The 18,520-nt window shown below is 38.6% G+C and overlaps 1 protein-coding gene across 4 annotated transcripts in view; it reads right to left on the bottom strand.

Moving 5' to 3' along the window:
• Positions 1 to 304: 304 nt before the first annotated feature.
• The window catches only part of TLN2 (talin 2), a 143,606-nt gene continuing 125,390 nt past the window's right edge, over positions 305 to 18,520 (bottom strand). For all 4 annotated transcript variants that reach the window (XM_063169273.1, XM_063169271.1, XM_063169272.1 and 1 more), the window contains 7 exons: positions 17,964 to 18,069; positions 16,207 to 16,331; positions 9,436 to 9,561; positions 7,620 to 7,682; positions 7,343 to 7,525; positions 5,145 to 5,270; positions 305 to 3,384 (listed from right to left, as the gene is read on the bottom strand). In XM_063169273.1, coding sequence (XP_063025343.1) covers positions 3,256 to 3,384; positions 5,145 to 5,270; positions 7,343 to 7,525; positions 7,620 to 7,682; positions 9,436 to 9,561; positions 16,207 to 16,331; positions 17,964 to 18,069 — 858 coding nt within the window. In that variant the 3' untranslated portion in view covers positions 305 to 3,255. The remainder of the gene's footprint in view (positions 3,385 to 5,144; positions 5,271 to 7,342; positions 7,526 to 7,619; positions 7,683 to 9,435; positions 9,562 to 16,206; positions 16,332 to 17,963; positions 18,070 to 18,520) is intronic.

The following is an 18,520-nucleotide window of genomic DNA, read 5'->3' as shown; positions in this document are numbered from 1 at the left end:
TGGGCTGAATATTTTATCAGTTTGATAAGGACTGATGAAAACCAGAAATGCACTCATGATCTCAACATATTTAGGTTGAGGAGGTTTGTAGATTTATGTACTCCTCCCTTCATTAGCAATTAAGTAATGAACAAGCAGAAAATCAAAGGGAAAGGGACATACAAAAAAGTCTGGAATTCAATTTCTGTTTCAGAACTTTTCTAACTTTTGAGGCTTCTGAAGGATAAAAGTTTAGACAAGCAATGAAATATTCAATTTTTGAACAGTTGGGGAAATGACATTAGACTATTTGTACACAAAGAACTTTGAGGCATTTTGTTTTTAATTTGCATACAATTCTCAGAGTGAATTCCACATGAAGAAGGGTGAGATACAACAGAGCTCATTCATCATTTCACAAGTTAACAGAACAAAGTAAACATCTGTCCTTCTTATTAATTAGCATCTACCCCTTACTCCAATTTGTCACTTCCTGCTGCAAGTTCCCATGCCAAAGAAATGGATGGACTGGTTCCAAACTCCACAGATGTTCACATGTGAACTTCAGCGATACTGCAAATTATAACAGCAAGAAAAAAGCTGAAAGACTTTGGATGACCTTATATTCTCTTAATGGTTGGGAAATGAAGACCCAAAATTCTGAGTAAAAAAATACTTCAGTTGTCCAGCTCAGCTATTCACCTGACTGTGGTTCCTCCATGGAACAGTGAGCTAAGGAAAAAATACTTTGTCATGTAAGAGGGGGCACTAAATCAGAACAGAGAAGTCTCAAAATAGCTGTGCTAAAATGGACTTCCCAAACACTTTTCTCTGGAGCACAATTTGAACATGCTCTTACCTTCTACATACTGAAAGTTTTCTAGCTATATCATTTCCATACATAGCTGCATTTGAAAAGGTTTTTTGGCTTATATCAAACTGGCAGATATCATCCTGACTGAAGTATATTACATCAGTATTATCCCTACAATAAAATAGTGGCATGGTGTTAAAGACAGCATCATCTTTCTTCATGCTTTAATGAGATCAAATAACACTTAAAGGCAGGTTGGAAGGGAAGTAGTAGCAAATCTGTCTTGCAGATCTTTCTGAAAGAGATCAGAAACTGAAGCTGTGCAGGTAAGAAAAAGAAAGGCATAAGCTGCAAAGGAGTTGAACCTACCAACAGCAGCAGAAAATCCCCATCACTTGAGCAGTCTTTATTCAGGTCTTACAGCAATAAATACCAGCTTAGCCTTCTGCCCAAAGACTTACAGAAAGCCTTTTTCTTGGTGGAGGACTCCAGACTGTGACACTGTTCACAGTGAGTTGAACAAAAACCTAAATTGTCTTGAAGTGGCAAATGAAAGAACTCAGAATTGCACATCTCTGATAGGACAGGGTTTGCATTTACACACAAGCCTACACATCACAGCACATCTGTCAATGCCAGTGGTTCCATTTGGGATACACCAGTTTATTTTCCTCATGATCGTGGATTTTCCAGCAACTCTACTGAATCTGAAATACGTCAGTATCAGAGAAGAGACAATAAAAACCTTTTTACACTTCAATATTTATTAATTCTCTAGCAGATTTTTGCTATATATTTAGTACTAGTGTAACAAAATTCCTGATAATTCTGTCTCATGCAGGTAACTTAAATGAGGAGTTAGCACTATCTAAACTGAAGAGCTACCATTGGGGGTTACTGGGGATGTACAAGACAGGTATTTCCTGCAGCAAGGACAACGAGGTGGGGATGCACAGAACACAGGTCAGGCTCAGCTGAACGTACCTGGCTGGATGTAAGGACAGCCCAGCCTTCAGGAGGACTGCAGGGGCAGCATCCTTTGACCTAAACAGACTTGCCATTGTTGTTAGGAGGGCTTGAGAGGAGTTGGAAACTACTGTTAGGAAAGATGATGTTTCTGTAGTTATTCAAATAGTTTAGCTCTTGCTACTTAAAGTTGCTGTGATTTGTGTTCTCTTTTTGACATAGTAAAATATGTTACTCTACCCAAATTGCTATTTAGGTCACAACAGATACTGAGAGCATACTGTACCTTTCTGCACAAAGACTGCTGATAGACTGCTGCTATTCCTTCTCTGCAATTCCTTGGTGAATACTTTTTTATCAATAGCAACTGTGAAAACAAACTCTCTAGAGTCCAAATTTTTAAAAAATATATTACAGGAAAAATTGTAAATCTACTTGTAAATCACTTATTCTTTTCTCCTACAATTCCCACAGGTTTCAAAACATAATAATTATAAATGTAATTATTAAAATAATAACAAGAGTTGTGATAGTCTTTTGTTGTACTGGGCATTTCCCTTTTTTAACTGAGATACATTCTAACAGAAATACCACAGTACGAACCAGATAATTTCAATTAAAAAACAAAATGCAAACGATTCAGTCCAATGTTAGAGCATGTGTATGTGTGTATAATACTGTAAAAGTAGTCACACATTAGAGGTATATAATTGAAACAGCATTTTCTTTCATGAACCTGCTATTATTGAGGCAGTGACAAGGTTTCCATTTCTTTGTTTTTTGAGCTCTTTAAAGAATGGCTATTGCCACATTATGTAAACCTAAATACTGCACAAGCAGAAGCTTGTTGGTATCAGGTAAGGAATAATACTAGTAGTGCAAACAGCTGCAGAGACAATTCCTCCAGTTTTGGGGTGAACCAGCCATATAACACTGAAAGAGGACAGGCTTCTTCAAAGCCACACTCGTGTGTGTTTCTCCACTCAGCAATACATCCTTCTCCATCTTGGTCTTCTTTTTACAAGGGTACTTGGGGGACAACCACCAGCTCATGGGATATTTATCATATAAAACACTTCTTGACTCTTTTCCTACTTAATCTTATCAATGTTTTAGAACAAGTCAAGGACTGATAAATACCTCCAGCATCAGGAAAGTGACAATAATACTGACTTAGTATCTTTAGTAAAAAGTGAAACATTCTCTCCTGAGATACAAATCAAGGGAGGAACAGGAATGATGAACCTAACACTGTACCATTGTTTGATCATCATGCACCTCAGCTGAGCAGGTGGGAAAGAACATTGTTTATTGCCCTCTGCTCATCCAAAGCTATGACAGGCAGTTTATTTAGCTAAGTGCTTGGCTTATCAGTATGCTGTCAGAGCAGTTCTCAATGTGCTGTCCCCCTTTAGCTTATTTCTTTAAAAGAAAAAAAGAGAAAAAAAAAGAAAAAAAAATAATAAAAAAGAAGAAAAATCTCAGCAGGTTAACAGTTAACCCTCATCTTCTCTCAGCTCTGTGGGTAGAAATTTGTATTGCTGTTGGCGGATCTGAGCCAGTTTTTTCCTTGCCTCTTCCAGTTCTCTCTCCTTCTTCAGCATTTCTTCTTGGGCTGCAATAATCTAGAAAACAGAAACAGCAAGGAATACTGTGTAAAATAATATTTCTTTCCCTAATGACACCACAGTCACAGCTGGCCATGTGAGCATTCTCCAGAGAAGCACCTAACTTCAATGACTTCATCAGGAATTGCTCAAATTTTTCCAGATGCCAGGACTAGGCCATCAAGAAAAGTATTCTATTTCCACTTGAATAAAAGAAAAAAAGAATCTACCACCTTAGTTGTACCATGCATCCATGATGAATTTTACAGTTCTGAATTTTACAGTTCTGCATTCTTCCAACATTCAGCAAGGTGGAGGTTTAGAACATGTAGAATAAGCACTATGTCTTAACACAGTATCTGATTGACAGTAAAATTGAACTCTCCTCATGCAGGCATCCACAGTATTTTCCTGCATCTCAGAATGCCAAAAAAAAAATGACAGCAGTACAGACATGCAGAAATAATCAAGCCCAGTATATTTTAAGTAGCATGTACAGTATATGATGTACTTCATTCATTATAAGGAATCTAAAAGTTGATACCTCAGAGCCTTGAAATCTTTTAAATATTGTTATTATTTCCCAATAATTATTATGGTCACAGCAACAAAGCCTCATTGGTTCTTATCTCTCCTTCTCTATTTCTTTGCTTAAATACATGCAAAATCATTGTTTCATTAAGATTTGGGAACAGTTAAAGTACATGAGAGAATTCTGAAAAGATTTATTCATTTAATCTGCTCTTACAGCAAATGCTCAGTGGAGAAGTGCAGCTACCACACAGGACATCACTGCTCTTATATCAGGGGTTCCATGATAAGGAGGCATCAAGTAACTGATCATGGATTTCTCAAGTAATTAATCATGGATTTCTCAAGTAATTGATCATGGATTTCTCAAGTAACTGATCATGGATTTTTCAAGTAACTGATCATGGATTTCTCAAGTAACTGATCATGGATTTTTCAAGTAATTGATCATGGATTTTTCAAGTAACTGATCATGGATTTCTCAAGTAATTGATCATGGATTTCTCAAGTAATTGATGGATTTCTCAAGTAATTGACCATGGATTTCTCAAGTAACTGATCATGGATTTCTCAAGTAATTGACCATGGATTTCTCAAGTAACTGATCATGGATTTCTCAAGTAATTGATCATGGATTTCTCAAGTAACTGATCATGGATTTTTCAAGTAACTGATCATGGATTTCTCAAGTAATGGATCATGGATTTCTCAAGTAATTGATGGATTTCTCAAGTAATTGACCATGGATTTCTCAAGTAACTGATCATGGATTTCTCAAGTAACTGATCATGGATTTCTCAAGTAACTGATCATGGATTTTTCAAGTAATTAATCATGGATTTCTCAAGTAATTGATCATGGATTTCTCAAGTAACTGATCATGGATTTCTCAAGTAATTGATCATGGATTTCTCAAGTAACTGATCATGGATTTCTCGAGTAATTGATCATGGATTTCTCAAGTAACTGATCATGGATTTTTCAAGTAATTAATCATGGATTTCTCAAGTAATTGATCATGGATTTCTCAAGTAACTGATCATGGATTTCTCAAGTAACTGATCATGGATTTCTCGAGTAATTGATCATGGATTTCTCGAGTAACCGATCATGGATTTTTCAAGTAACTGATCATGGATTTTTCAAGTAATTGATCATGGATTTCTCAGTAGATCTGTCCAGCAGGTGGACATTGTAACACCCCTCATTTCTGTGCTGGTTTTTATTTCTGGACTGATGGTACCAACCTGAGCAATGCCACCCACAAACTTTGTTTTGACCACAACGTCGTCATCCTCTGCTTTTCCAAACGCTGCTTTCTGGGCTGCCCTGACAAGATTGTCTGATGCACGCTTGACAGCATTTCCTGCAGCCTTGGAGGAAAAAAAAAAGAAATTTAGTAAAAAGAAAATAACTAACATGGATTTGTCTGAACATCAAAACAAACATCTTTGCTTGACTGCACAGGAAAGGTATGGGGTTTTTTTGCCCAGGGAAAAGCAAATTAATCTGTGAAAATCAGTGATACAGAGAAAACAAAATTCCTTTCTTTACAAAGCTGAAAGTTGGAGAAGTCACAAATGAGATTTTTTTCCTACAGTTTGAAATAAAGCAGTGGATGAAATTATAATTTATAATTTACTGATCAGACTTTTGTTTTTGAGAAGAACAGAAACTAAAAACTAGTGTATAAAGATATTATAAAACAATAAATTTTTTAAATTAATGGATTTTAATCAGGGCAAGTTAGCAACTTACACAGCCAGGGTTATCTCACATTTAAACTTTTATTTCCTAAAAATTCTCAGAGAAACAGTCAAATATTTGTAATATGTATCTTTTGTTGTAATACATATCTTTTGTTTCTACAAAATATTTCTTTTGTTGCCTGAATATATATATATATGTATATTTTGTTGTTTTATAATATATATATATATATTTTCCTATCCCATATTTCCAGCTGCATCTCACTTTCAAGTCTTCCTAACTGAGATGTCCCAAGGATAAATTGTTTGAAATTTACTCTGCTCACCCTGGAGCTCATCCAGAAAGAATGGAAACATTTCCAATTGCTTCATTAAGTTTTGGAAGATTCTGTAACAGTGCAGTCCAAATTTACATTCATGGGAAATGCAGTTCAAATTGGGGTATGAAGGAAAAAACCAAGACACTCAAAGTCCTCAATCCAACCTATTGATTAAAGCTATGGAAAACATTTCTGCTGGGGCAAAGCCAGCTGAAAAGTCTCAGTAGTTTTGGCATGTCCACCAGAAAAAATGTTTAGTAGACATCAACTCATTGTTTTTGCTGTGATAAAGGACATGATTTCCAAGTGCAAACTGCTCTTCCTTTCATCATTCATTCTGGGACTAAAATGAAACTTGGTAAAATGGCAAAGTTCAGTTTCAGTCCATGCTTGGGCTTGTTTCCTTTTCACATTCCCTTCCAATTTCTCACATTTGATGTCTATTTAATAATATTTGCCCACAATGACTGAGAACCCCAAATTTCCTGTCAGAGCTGAGAAAAGTCTCTAGTAGTTGAATTTTTCCTGTTTCTATTGTTTGTTCTGCATTTAAAATTCCTTCAGACCCATCTTGGCACCTAGATATTACAGAGCAAATTGCATTATTCCAGTTACTGCCACCTTCCCCACACCCTTTGGCAATGTCAATCTACATGGATTGACTGTAAAGCACTAAAACCATCTCAGCCCTATAACTCCCCTATGACATACCACTGTTTGCTGTAGAAACATGTAGATTTTTCACACAGTCATATATTTTTTCCCTCCTAAATATTTAAACCATGTTTATACTTTGAAAAAAATGATAACATCAGTTCCTCATGCTCAGAGAGATACTCTGTCGTATGTATTTCTGTTGAATTTGATTCTGCCCAGCCATACATGAACTGTTGCACTGAATGTCCATTAGTAGCAGCTGTGCAAGTACAAGAAAAAAGGGAATTTTCACTGTTCACCAAAGGTGGTATAAAAAAAGCAGCTGAAATAGTTGTATGTTCCAGGCTGAGCCTGCAGAGAAGGCTGTGGTCATTTTAAAAATTACCATCCTCAAACAAAACCTCCAGAGACTTTACGTTTTACCCATCAAAACACAGTGGTAATTCAGCAGCAGTTGAGAGAAGCCCAACATGAAATGGATGTTAACATAAAAGGGAACCAGTTTTACGTAAAGAAGCTCACTCAGACCTCAATTGAGATGTTGCATTAGATTCTCCTCTTATTTTTGTCTAACAATGATTGTCCATTTTAGAAATGCTCTATCTACAACTGCTGTCTCTTGACTCCTAGGAACAAAGGCAGACTGACCACAATCTTAGCACTTAGAGAAATACTTTGTTGAACACGTGCATAATCCTGGAGTGCTGAAACAGTGTTCACACAGCACTACATGTGTTCTCAGTAATTAAACACAGGTACCTGTAGCCTCCTCATGGCTTCAGAGTCATGATCAGCCTTCACTTTGCAAGCCACAAGCAGCTGTGCTGTAGAAGCTGCCACTTGTTTGGCAGATGAGATGAGTTTCTCCTCACTGGCATGGCCTTGCACTGAGGCATTTGCTGCTTCACAGAGATTGCTGGTTGCAGCTGCCACCATTCTGGCCTAGAAGGCAGCAAAAAAAAAGCCACTGGGTATTCTCACAGATATTATTTCTTAAGAGAATGTGCCAGTTTTCTCAAGAGAAGTAGTTACTCACAGCAGAAATAAGTCCCTGAGACCACTGTCCATCATCAGCTGCATTTGCAGGGATTGCTCCAACCTGAAAAAACAGTTCAGAGATGGCTTACAAGAAAACAGAAAATACAATTGCTCTGTCTCAGGCACTCAGTAATCCATGAAAAAAGCAAACACCTGTACCTGTGACTGTGCCCAGCACATTCAAGAGCAGAAAATCCAACTGGAAGTCAGTTGTCACAGTGACTGTGCTTCCAGCACACATCTGCCTGCTCAGGAAGTGTCCAGCTTACTGTACTGCTTCAGCTGACCCATTCTTGGAACACACAGGAGTAATTACCAGAATAACCAGTAATTAGCTGACTATGGTGGTTGAAACCACAGCTGAAGCAACAGCTGAAGCAGCAGTTCCTTAAGTCCCAGGCTTTAAAATAACTTACTTCTGTCTCCATAATACATTTGAATTTACATTATTCTTTCATCTCTTCTGTTCTGAGCACTGTGGGAAGGTACAGAAGATCAGAAAGCTGCACAGGGAAGCCCCCACGTGCCTTCATACCCAATAATGGCACTTCAGGAGAGCAGCTCATTTCTCTGCATGGCTTTTCCACTGAAGTGTTCTTGGCATCAGCAGTACCAGCAACAATTTGGAGACAGTTTTCTTCCCATATTGGATGAAAGCAATGAAGTTAAACCCTGTAGTTGGTTGCCAGACCCACATACCCAGAGCTGCATGGGTCTGGGTGGTTTTTGGAGAGAAGCTCCAAGATGTGAAATGTAAACATGGTCCAGAAACTTGTGTTTTAAAAGAAATGTAAACAGGCATTCAAGCATAATGAGAATTCCAGGGAATTAAATCAAATCATTAAGTACAGCATCAACATAAACAGAAGATATGTTCTCTCATGGCTGTGATGACACTTATGCAACTTAAAAAAAAATCAGTTATAATAAAACCCCTAAAGTATTTAGGTTTCAACTTTTTCTTGCCTCATCATCCCCTGAACAGATATGTTTAAGCAGAGCACAGATGAAGTGCTTGTTGGTTCTGTTAGAAACAAAAGCACAAGCTTTCCAGAGCCCAGGCTGAAGAGACAGCAGAGCCTGATTGTGGGATCCATGACAGAGCCTGCTCTGAGCTAACAGTCAGGTGAAAATGGGAACCAGAGCTATACAACAACAATGATCCTATAATAATTGTTCTCACAGGCAACATACCTGGTTGATGTTTAGATTTTATCTTGCAGAGTATACTGACTGTGAAAAATAGTGATGGATGTGAAATGATTTACAAAAATCTCAATTCTGAGCACACCAAAAGGATGTCATGTGCTGTAAACACGCCTTCCATCGCCTGCAGCAATAACTACAAGCACAGCCACTGAAATGTCCTGAACTGACATGCAGGCCTGTGTCCCCATTGAATCACAAGTCACTGAGGGCACAATTACTGAGGCCTTCTGCTGTTCTGGCCCAGAGCAGTATTGGACATGGTGACATTTGGGTTTGGATCCCCAAACTGTTGTGTGGGACTGTACATTACCAGCTTCAATCACAGATCTTCATGAAGTGAAAAAGCCCCACAGCAAAACTCCCCATGACTGAATAATTTGAGGAGTCAAGAACTTGATTACACTTGTGAGGTTGAAATAAATGTAACTGTGGGATTTTTTAAACAGAACCAGGTCTGGGCCATGTATTGTGATGAGCAGTGAACAATTTACATTTTCATTAGTCATTCCAAAGCTCCTTCCTACTGTTTAACAGAACCTTTAGGAGACTATATTCATTTTTGATGCTTTCCCCCAGTACTGTTGCTACATGTCCTGTTTACCCACCTTTCCCTGAGCCACCAGTTCCCTCTGGGCTGCTGAAGCTGACTTCACAAGGGCACTGGTAGCAGCTGCAATGGATTTAGCTGCTTCCAGGATCTGTTCTTCAAAATCCAGAGTCTCATCTGCTTGCTATAAGCAAGAAAAAACAACGTTACACATTCTCCTGACAGCATTATTCTTTCCAGACTGAGGATATATACAAAGACAAGAAGATTCTGTAACACGTCAGTAAAGTCAGTAAGATCTGTAACATCATTTTCTGCACAGGAGTTTTGTGTGGACTAAAGCTGGGAGTCAACATAAAGTATTAGAGCTTGCCCTTGTGCCTGCTCACACTGAAACAGCATCACACAAGATATTTAAACAAAGCCATCAACTTTCTAATGCATTAACTCCACTAGAGCTACTCTAAACTACATTCAGAAAAGTGCAGGTCTGAAAAGAAATTCTTGTCTTTCCTATCAAGACTATCTCTGTAATGCCATAATAGTGGCTTCCAAGATTGCTAAACTAGGGAAAGCATTTTCTAAATACTTAAAGACTTAAGGCATTGAAAAAGAACAATGATAAATATGTGTTGTCTCATTCACCTGCAGTAAGGAATGTAAAGTAGATACCAAGCAAGAGCACAGATTTAACAGCTTTTGGTAAGAGCTGTCACTGCACAGAAAGCAGCTTTGTGCAGTTCAGTGATCTTGGACATTGAAGTTCCAAAGCTCTGTCTGGAGCACTTCAGTCATCCAATAATGTCTTTGAACAAGCATTTGCAAAACCTCCTAATGAGGTTTCTTACCATTTAAAATGTAAATTTATTGTTCTATAAAAACTTTCCTGACTTTCAAATAATTTAAACAAATATTGAAAATATTTGTCCATCTAAGCATGCTTACTATCTTTTGAACAGTTAACAAAATAGATAGAGATGAACAGTTATTGTTATTTTAAACAGAACCAGGCCTGGGCCTTGTATTCTGATTGTTTTTTATATAAAGTATTCCAACAGAATGTATTTTGTTTGAGACTCAATCATAAGCCCACTGGAATCCAAGGCTGTATGACAAGCAGGGCTAGTGGCTACAGTATCAGGACATCCTAATTTGTGAGAGATAAGGCTTTTGAAATATTATATAGAATATATAGAATAAATAGGTTTATTCTAACTACAACCACAATGTTCTTGTGCCACACAACTAACTTTAGAAACACCAGCCAGGAGGGCCATGAGTTAAAAAGCTGGGCACTCATTTGCAAGTCTAAGCACACCCATCTAAATTTAAATCAGGTTTAGTTCTCCTGTTACTGCAGTTTGATGAAATAGCCAATTATAAAATAATAAAGGATAATGATGAGTAATTACAAAATGACCCATCAAGCAGCACTCAGTCCTACAGCACTTCACATAACTGTCACATAACTAAAAGTCCAGGAGATGAAACAATAGCATCCACAGACACCAGAAAAACTGAATCATCTGAAAATTAAAACTGATGTGTAGATAAAGATGTCTGGCACTTTAAAGTTTTTCTTTTTTTAAGAAAAGCCACCTAATCCACAGAAAACTATTTGTCTTGCCTTGCTATTGGGCTGTTCCCATAAACTAAAGTATATGTCTTTGTAATAAAAGAAATTGCTTTGGAAAGTGAGCAAGTCATGTTCCACACACAATTTTGGCAGTGCTTGCAATGCCACATCATGACCATTGTTATAGCAAAGTACAATCACATTGGTCCTCTACAGGCCTCAAATTTCATAAATAAAACTCCTATTTCAATCATGACATTGCCAGAGTGATTAAATGGAATCCAGTACAGTCTGTCAGAATTACTGTCCTTATTAAAACAGATGCATTATTGACTTTGATTTGGCTAAAGACAAACAGAAATATCAACAAAAATACCACTGACTGACACTAAATTGAGGAGAGTGTTACTGCACTTTTAAAAGTCTGTTATTGCACTTCTACTTTTGTCCAAAACTTCTTACTATCAGGTTTTTAAATTCTCATTTCCAACATATAATCCACTATGTGCATTACTGTTTATATGTCAGCACTGTCAGGAATTCAGACTTAAATGAGTGAGAACTTCAATATCTGCTTATTTATTACAAAGGAAGTGTCAGTCTTTGTTGACATTTAATAAAATGCTCATGGCCATAGTGTGATCTGCTGGACAGCTATGAATGTGCTCAGATGGAATTCAATTTGTGAAAAAACAGCCACCAAAAAGATGCTGAACAAAAGCAGTTGTTTAATCTCAGTTCAGGGTAGTGAGTGGACTAAATATTGCACACAATTCCTAAGCAAAAATTACCTGATTTTCAAAGAGAATGCCAAGAAATCAAGAGTGCCATTGTACAATGGCTGGATCAACTTCCACTGTGGGGCAGCAGGTGAAGCTCAACAGGAGAACAAACAGCTAAACCTTAGTGTCTCATCTGGTAACAGATTTTTTTCTCCCAATCACTTTCTTTCCAATTATACTGAAATCCAGGGCTTGGGAGATCAAGCCATAGGTTAAATTTCTCAAATTTCCAAGTCTTGCATGCTCTGACATCTCACAACTTTTTTTACTTCTGGAAAAAAAACCTCTTGACAGTTGATCCCTTCTGTGAAGAATTTATTTCTGTAGCAGCCTTACACAGCACTCAAACTGTTGAATGCCTGTTGGCTTTTTATCTTTTCTAAGAAATCCTTCTTTTCTAGTCCTTCTCTGTGGTTTTCCCTTCACCATTCTCAGGTGTGCCACATGCCAGGGCTGGATACTCAGTGGGGGAGGCACAATGCTCAGCCAGCACTGTGGCTGTGTTACTGCCACAGCTCTACCCAGAGCATTCCTCAGCAACAGGGACAGGGAGCAGCACAAGGCTGAGCACAGCAAAATGCCCTGCAAGAAAAGGAAATATTTCACCATTCTCATTCTTAAAAGAGTGTGTCTCCTGGACTGCCTTAAGTTCACACTCATAAACAGTACCCTACAATGTGTCAGTTCACAGCCTTCATGAATGAAGTTGAGAGCAATGATGGCAGAAAATATCACATTGTGAGATTTTAGAGCAGGTTTCTTTAGAAAAGCAGATCTAGGACAAAAGGGATAAGCTTCTCCTTCCTCCAGCAGCCCCCATGAAGATCAGCATCTCATTTTCCTCAAGCCTGAGCTAATGTGCTGTTATTAACCATGTACAGCTATAAATAGATTGGAAAATTAAGTCACCAGAACAGACAAACATTAGGCTCACTACAAAGTCTTTAGAATGGAATATCCTGAAAATTATGTTGATTATGCCATTGAAATGTTGATTATGCTTTTGAAAAGGAAACTAAAAAGATATGGTTTTGTATTGTATTTTAACCATTTTTCTACAGCATCTGCATTATTAGGGGTAGCATAAATAAAGTCAGGGTTAATAGGAAAACAAATGAGCCCCCAATCTCATTGCAAAACAGTAGCAAAAATTACAAAAGACAAACCACTTTCTTTTCAAGCACCTCTAATTTTCTACCTTATAATGAGCAAACCAATATGAGTAAGTTACTGCACTGAGCCATGGAAAGCACAATAAGAATCTCAGTGAAAGTCAGCTGCTGCTCACTGTCACAAAGAGCCCTACACAACTTAGAAGTCCCTCCAAGAGCAACTCTACTGATAAAGGAGCACTCCATGTATGTATTTTATACCAGATTACATTAGGAGTCTACAGGAAGTCTTCTAAACCTGCTTGTGAGTGACTCCACTCCTTCACATTTCCTTCTACTAGGTTAAAACCCCCGGAGACAGGGCAGGACACTGTAGGAATATGTTTGATATATAGTTGGATTAAATAACAACCTAATATATCAAACATATCACACAGAGTCCTGCAGAAAAAGGCATCCAGGTTTGATTCATCTTGGGTTAAAAAAAAACAAAGGACCAACTGCTGAAAGCTGCCAGCAGGGAACTCTTCCTGACTACAGGACATGTGTGGAGGCAGAGGCCTGCACAGAACAGGGGAGGGACAGCAATGCTCTCTCCTTTGTACCCCATCTACCACACCTTTTTACTTAAAAGTGGGTTTTGCCCAGTATTAGCATGAAGATTTTGCTAGACCAAATAGTTTTCTTCTTCAGAAAGTTACTAGATTTGGGGGTTATTTTACAGGAAGTAGCATGTTTGCATAACAGAAGGAAAATGTGTGTCTGCATTGCAATACAACTGACTCTCCAAATGGAAAACTGAAAAAAATAAGAGTCCACATTCAGGAAAAATAATTGTACTGAAAGGAAACATGACAGCCAACTCCTGCTTAATAGACCATAAAGATCTCAGTGCTTCTCAGATAATTTCTCACTTTGAACACTGCAAGGAGAATACTGAACAGGTTTTGTGTTACAGACAGTAGTAACAACAACTGCTCAGGAGAGTCCTCTGAGCTCAGAAGACACACAGATATTTACAGAGTGTCAGTGGGGCTGTGGACTAGTGCACTAAGCATGTTGGGAGCACATTCACCTGCAGCCAAAAAGCCAGGATTTAAACAAACAAAATAAGCACTGTGCAATAAAGCACAGGCAGCAGTTACCAGCACGGTGTCTCATTAGAAATTGTCCTCTGGGATAAGATGATTCCCAGCAGCAGAAAATGAAGATGTCTCATGCTATTTGTGTCAGTTTAAGACATCAGGGGGGTATGACAGGTGCAAAAATATGAAGAGGAAACAAGGAAAAGAAGAAATAAAAGAAAATAAATCCAAAAGTAAAAAAAAAATAAAATGGTGAAACAAATGAGAAGAAACCCTACCTTCAGCTATTTGTGGTTTTTTTAGAGCTAAAAGACAAACTGGAACACAAAGATCAAAATTTCAAGCTGAAATCAAATTACTCCCATTTACTGCACTAATAAAACAACTTCAGAAAAAACAGAGAATCAGCCACCAAGCAGTAATGATGAAGATGATGGATTTCCTGCAGGTAGACATTCTAAAATTACCAACTGAGGACTCTGCAAGTTCACTTGATGATGATTGCTGCTAACCAAAGCAGGATTTTGTCCAGCTAGTCTGTTCCATTGTAGAAAATAACTCCTATTCCTGCCTTTCACAGACTGAGCACAAGACAAAGCAGCCTTTCCCTGGTCTAAGCATTCCCACTCAACACCCTGGGTGTTGTCAAAGATGGCTTTAGGAAGACACAGGCTGCTCACCACAGGAAATCCTGCTCTGGGAGGATACAATCTGCAAGTCTGCAGCAGAAAAAGTGCTGTTTGAGCCACTCTGTGATCTTCCTGTAGCTTTTGATGTGGATTATAATCCTTATTGTGAAAGAGATTAAACATCTGAAAAGGATGCAAAGGCTGCTGAAATCCCAAATCAAACAAACAGCTGGATATGAATTTTAGTTTCAGAAAATGACAAACCAACCAGTAAGTCACAAGGAGACTGGATACTCAAATTAACATGTTAAATGATGAGCAGGTGTGAGAACTGGGAAATTCACTGGGAGATTACAATGACCCTGGAGGGGCTTAGATGTTGGCAGGAAACTGCTCCATGGTTCCCAGGCAACACACATGTGCTATTGTGCAGTGACTGCATAGAAAAGGTGATGGAGGACTTCTCCACTCCTCACACTCAGCCTGTGGAATCTCATTAGAAAGGACCATTTTTCTTTAGAAACAAAATGGATGTACTTGTTAAAAAATGCAGACAAAGAGCTTTTTTTTTTTTTTCATGAACTAATTTATTCCTATACTGAACAGGGAATGGGGGGTGAGAGGTCCTCAAAGGCTGAAGCTTCCAAGAACTATTTCATCTGATGCTCCTAAATAACAAAATACTACCCTGCACCAATGGAATCATCCAACACTGAATGAATGGTCTTGAGGCTCTGCTTTTTAGAAAGACTTCTCATTAGCTTTACTTTGAAAACAGATTTGCACCTACAAAGCAGCATAAAGAGGAAAATAGACACATAGTCCTTTCCTGACATCAATTACACACCCAAACATGTTTTTAATTTTAAAAAGATACAACACAGTAATTTCTACTAAAACCTGCCTGTTAACACCAGGCAAAAGGTAGCAATTCTCTGGGACCCACCAGTTTCATATATTCCCTCTGTACTGCATGTGAAAACAGTTGGCTTAATTTTATTATATCCTCAGAGACACATTTGAAAGGACCTGGCAACATGCAACACTACTTGATATCATAATGAACTGGAATTTAATTTCCTTCAGGAAAATGACATAGAAATGATCATGCAATGTATCTGATTCTATACTGAAACAGCTGCTCTCTAAGCAGGGCAGAAAATGCTGGTTTTAGCCTTGGAAAATCCTGCAGGTCCTTTGCATTCTCTTGAATCCCAACTGTGTTACTGCTGCTTTCTCCTGCTACATCCCACAAATTCAGATATGAACAAAGGGGCTTCAAAAGAAAGCAAGTAAGAATGACTACACAGCAGTAAAATGTTTGGAAACAGAAAAGTAAATATTCAACAGTAATGATGCCATAACTTACAAGCATTTCTAACATTTGGCTCCTCTTCCTTTGCTTGCTTATGGCTGGTGCTTGACTCACTCCCTGAAAAGCACCTTTTTACCCTCTGCCCTCAGGGGTAAGTGCCATCCAGAGCAGGTGGCACTTAACTCATGCCACTTTTGTGGCACTAAAATTCGTGCAAGGTTTGATTTTTTACACCATTATTGTGGCCAGTAGCAAATACACACCAAACTATGGGCAGTGTGCATCCTCTGCCTTGTTAGCCTCAAACAAACAGTGGGGATGGACACTCACCTTGGGCTTGGCTCTTGGTTTCAGCTGCTCTAACTTCTTTGCTGCAGCCTCAATTGATGCTGCAGCCCCTAATAGCTCTGTCTCTGCAATGACTGTTGGGTCTTCTGGATCCACCCACTCTGTCCCTGAAATTAATGGAGATGGAGACAATAACTTCAGTGTCACTGTGAGCTGCCACTCAAACAGGGGGAATTGCAATCACACCTCAAGTGTCCAATACAGAATGTACACCACAGAAGGCAGATTTTAGTGCCATAATGCCATGAAGCCAGTGGTTTATGTCACAGAGAAAACTGTAAAGCAGAGGGGAAAGAAATATTTAGTAGCATTATTTTTTCATGACAGTAACTTATTTAATAATTGTGTAAGCAAAGAAGCTTCAAAAAGGGATGCTGTCCATACTGGGAACAAAACCAGCTGTCACTCAACTTGTGTTTATCAGAGATCTTACTCAGATGCTTGCCAACTTGACCAAGCCATGGGTACATTGAGAAGTCTGACACAGGTAGAGAGAACAGGCTGCAGCCAGCACAGCCACCCCAGCACACTCTGCAGTCCCCCTGCTCTGCCCTGGCATCTGGGCACTGGCAGTGCCTGGGGATGAAGCTGGCACTGCCTGAAGGAAGCACACTTCTGGCAGTGTGTGTCTAACAGCGATGTAGAAAAGGCCAAAGCAGTTTCTGTACCACATCTGAAGGGTAAATTTTTTTTTTTTGCTGTTGACTTTTTGGCATTTCTATTTTCTCAAAGAATTTTTGTAGATCCACAAAATGAATACTTGGCTGGAAGTGGTTTCAGATTTTTTGAAGCTGTCAGTGCATTATTATTTTTGATTTCCTAACACCATTCTCTGAATTACAAGATTCAGAAAGCATCCATATTCTGGATTGAGGGAAACAATGAAACAGCCAGAAGAAGTTCATAACCTCCAAGGGCATGGTCTAAAACCCATTTCTCAGCTCAAATGCTGTACAGAATGACGATGCTCTGTATTCAATCCTAATACTGGCAGATAAACAGGGTAAAAAAAAAAAGGCAGCAAGTATAAATGCAGACAACCCCAAATTTGTAAAATGTACTAGTTGCTCTTCAAAAAAAGGCATTTCACAAAGGTTAAAACATTTACATGTTGAATTTGTTAGGAGACAGCTTTACAGCTTTATTGTGTACCTATACATGAAAATGAGGAAAGAAAATTGTGAATGGCTAAAACACATTTTACTTCCCACAAAAAAAGCTTCTAAAGTGAATAAAGACATCCTCTACAGGCAGCAAGTGAAAAAGAAATAAGAAGTGTTTTTTTTATTTTAGTGAATATGAATTAAAATGCAAAAGTAGCCAGAAATTAATAAATGTGTCCAGAGATGAGAATAATATAAATATCTTTAAAAAGCACTTAGGGAATAGAAGAAATTTGATATCGGCTTGCCTTAATAGCAAACGAAAACAGAAATTTTGAAATATATGAGGATGCAGGAAGAATTCAATAAAGCTACTTGAGCAGGGAAATAGCATCATGTAGATAACTGTTCTGTGAAAAAGAGTAACTCTATTAAGAGATAAGGAGGGAAGGAAGAGAAAAAAAATGGATTCCCATATATGAAAATTGCTTATAGTGCAGATTCATTTGCAAGGATCAGGTACTGATAACAGCAGGAAATAACTGAGGCGAGCCTGCAGTGTCTGTGACACAGAAGATCAGACCATGATTTCTGTAGTAATGAGCACACCACACTGGGAGCCTGCTCCCAACTCACCCTTCATTGCTTCTGCTGACTGGATAAGCTCTGTGACAGCACCTGCAACCCGCTTGGAGAAAGAGGCCAGCTGATGCTTTAGCTCTGGAGTTGCTTTTTGCAGAATCTAGAGAAAGAGAATGCACATTATTAAGGATTCCAGGATGCTGGAGGATTCCCAAGGCACTCTAGTGAAATATTTATTTTGTATAGCAATGGTCTGAAGCCCAGTGAGAGAACTGTAACTGTCAGGAGGGACTAGGAGCAGAGGCTTGCACTACAGTGCTGGGTGCACACCAGGAAAGTGGCACTGCCTTGCACAGCTCCAGACTTCCCTCACCTCAGCATGGACCAGCACTGGCCAGGATGGAGCACATGGATCTGCAGGAGGTCAGGTCACTCTGGATTCTCACTAATACTTACCAGTTTTATTATGATGTGCAGAATTCAGCTGGAATTAGCGTGTTCCTGGCCCTACCCCCAGCTAGGTGATTAATGCAATAGTGCTTTGAGCAAACAAGTCACTTTGTGCCACGTGCCCAATGCAGCATTACCCAATTAATGCACTGGCTTGAGAA

Source organism: Melospiza melodia, chromosome 15 (genome assembly GCF_035770615.1).
Source record: "Melospiza melodia melodia isolate bMelMel2 chromosome 15, bMelMel2.pri, whole genome shotgun sequence".
NCBI lineage: Eukaryota > Metazoa > Chordata > Aves > Passeriformes > Passerellidae > Melospiza > Melospiza melodia.
Note: the sequence above shows the minus strand (reverse complement) of the source record. Positions and strands in the feature narration are given on the sequence as shown.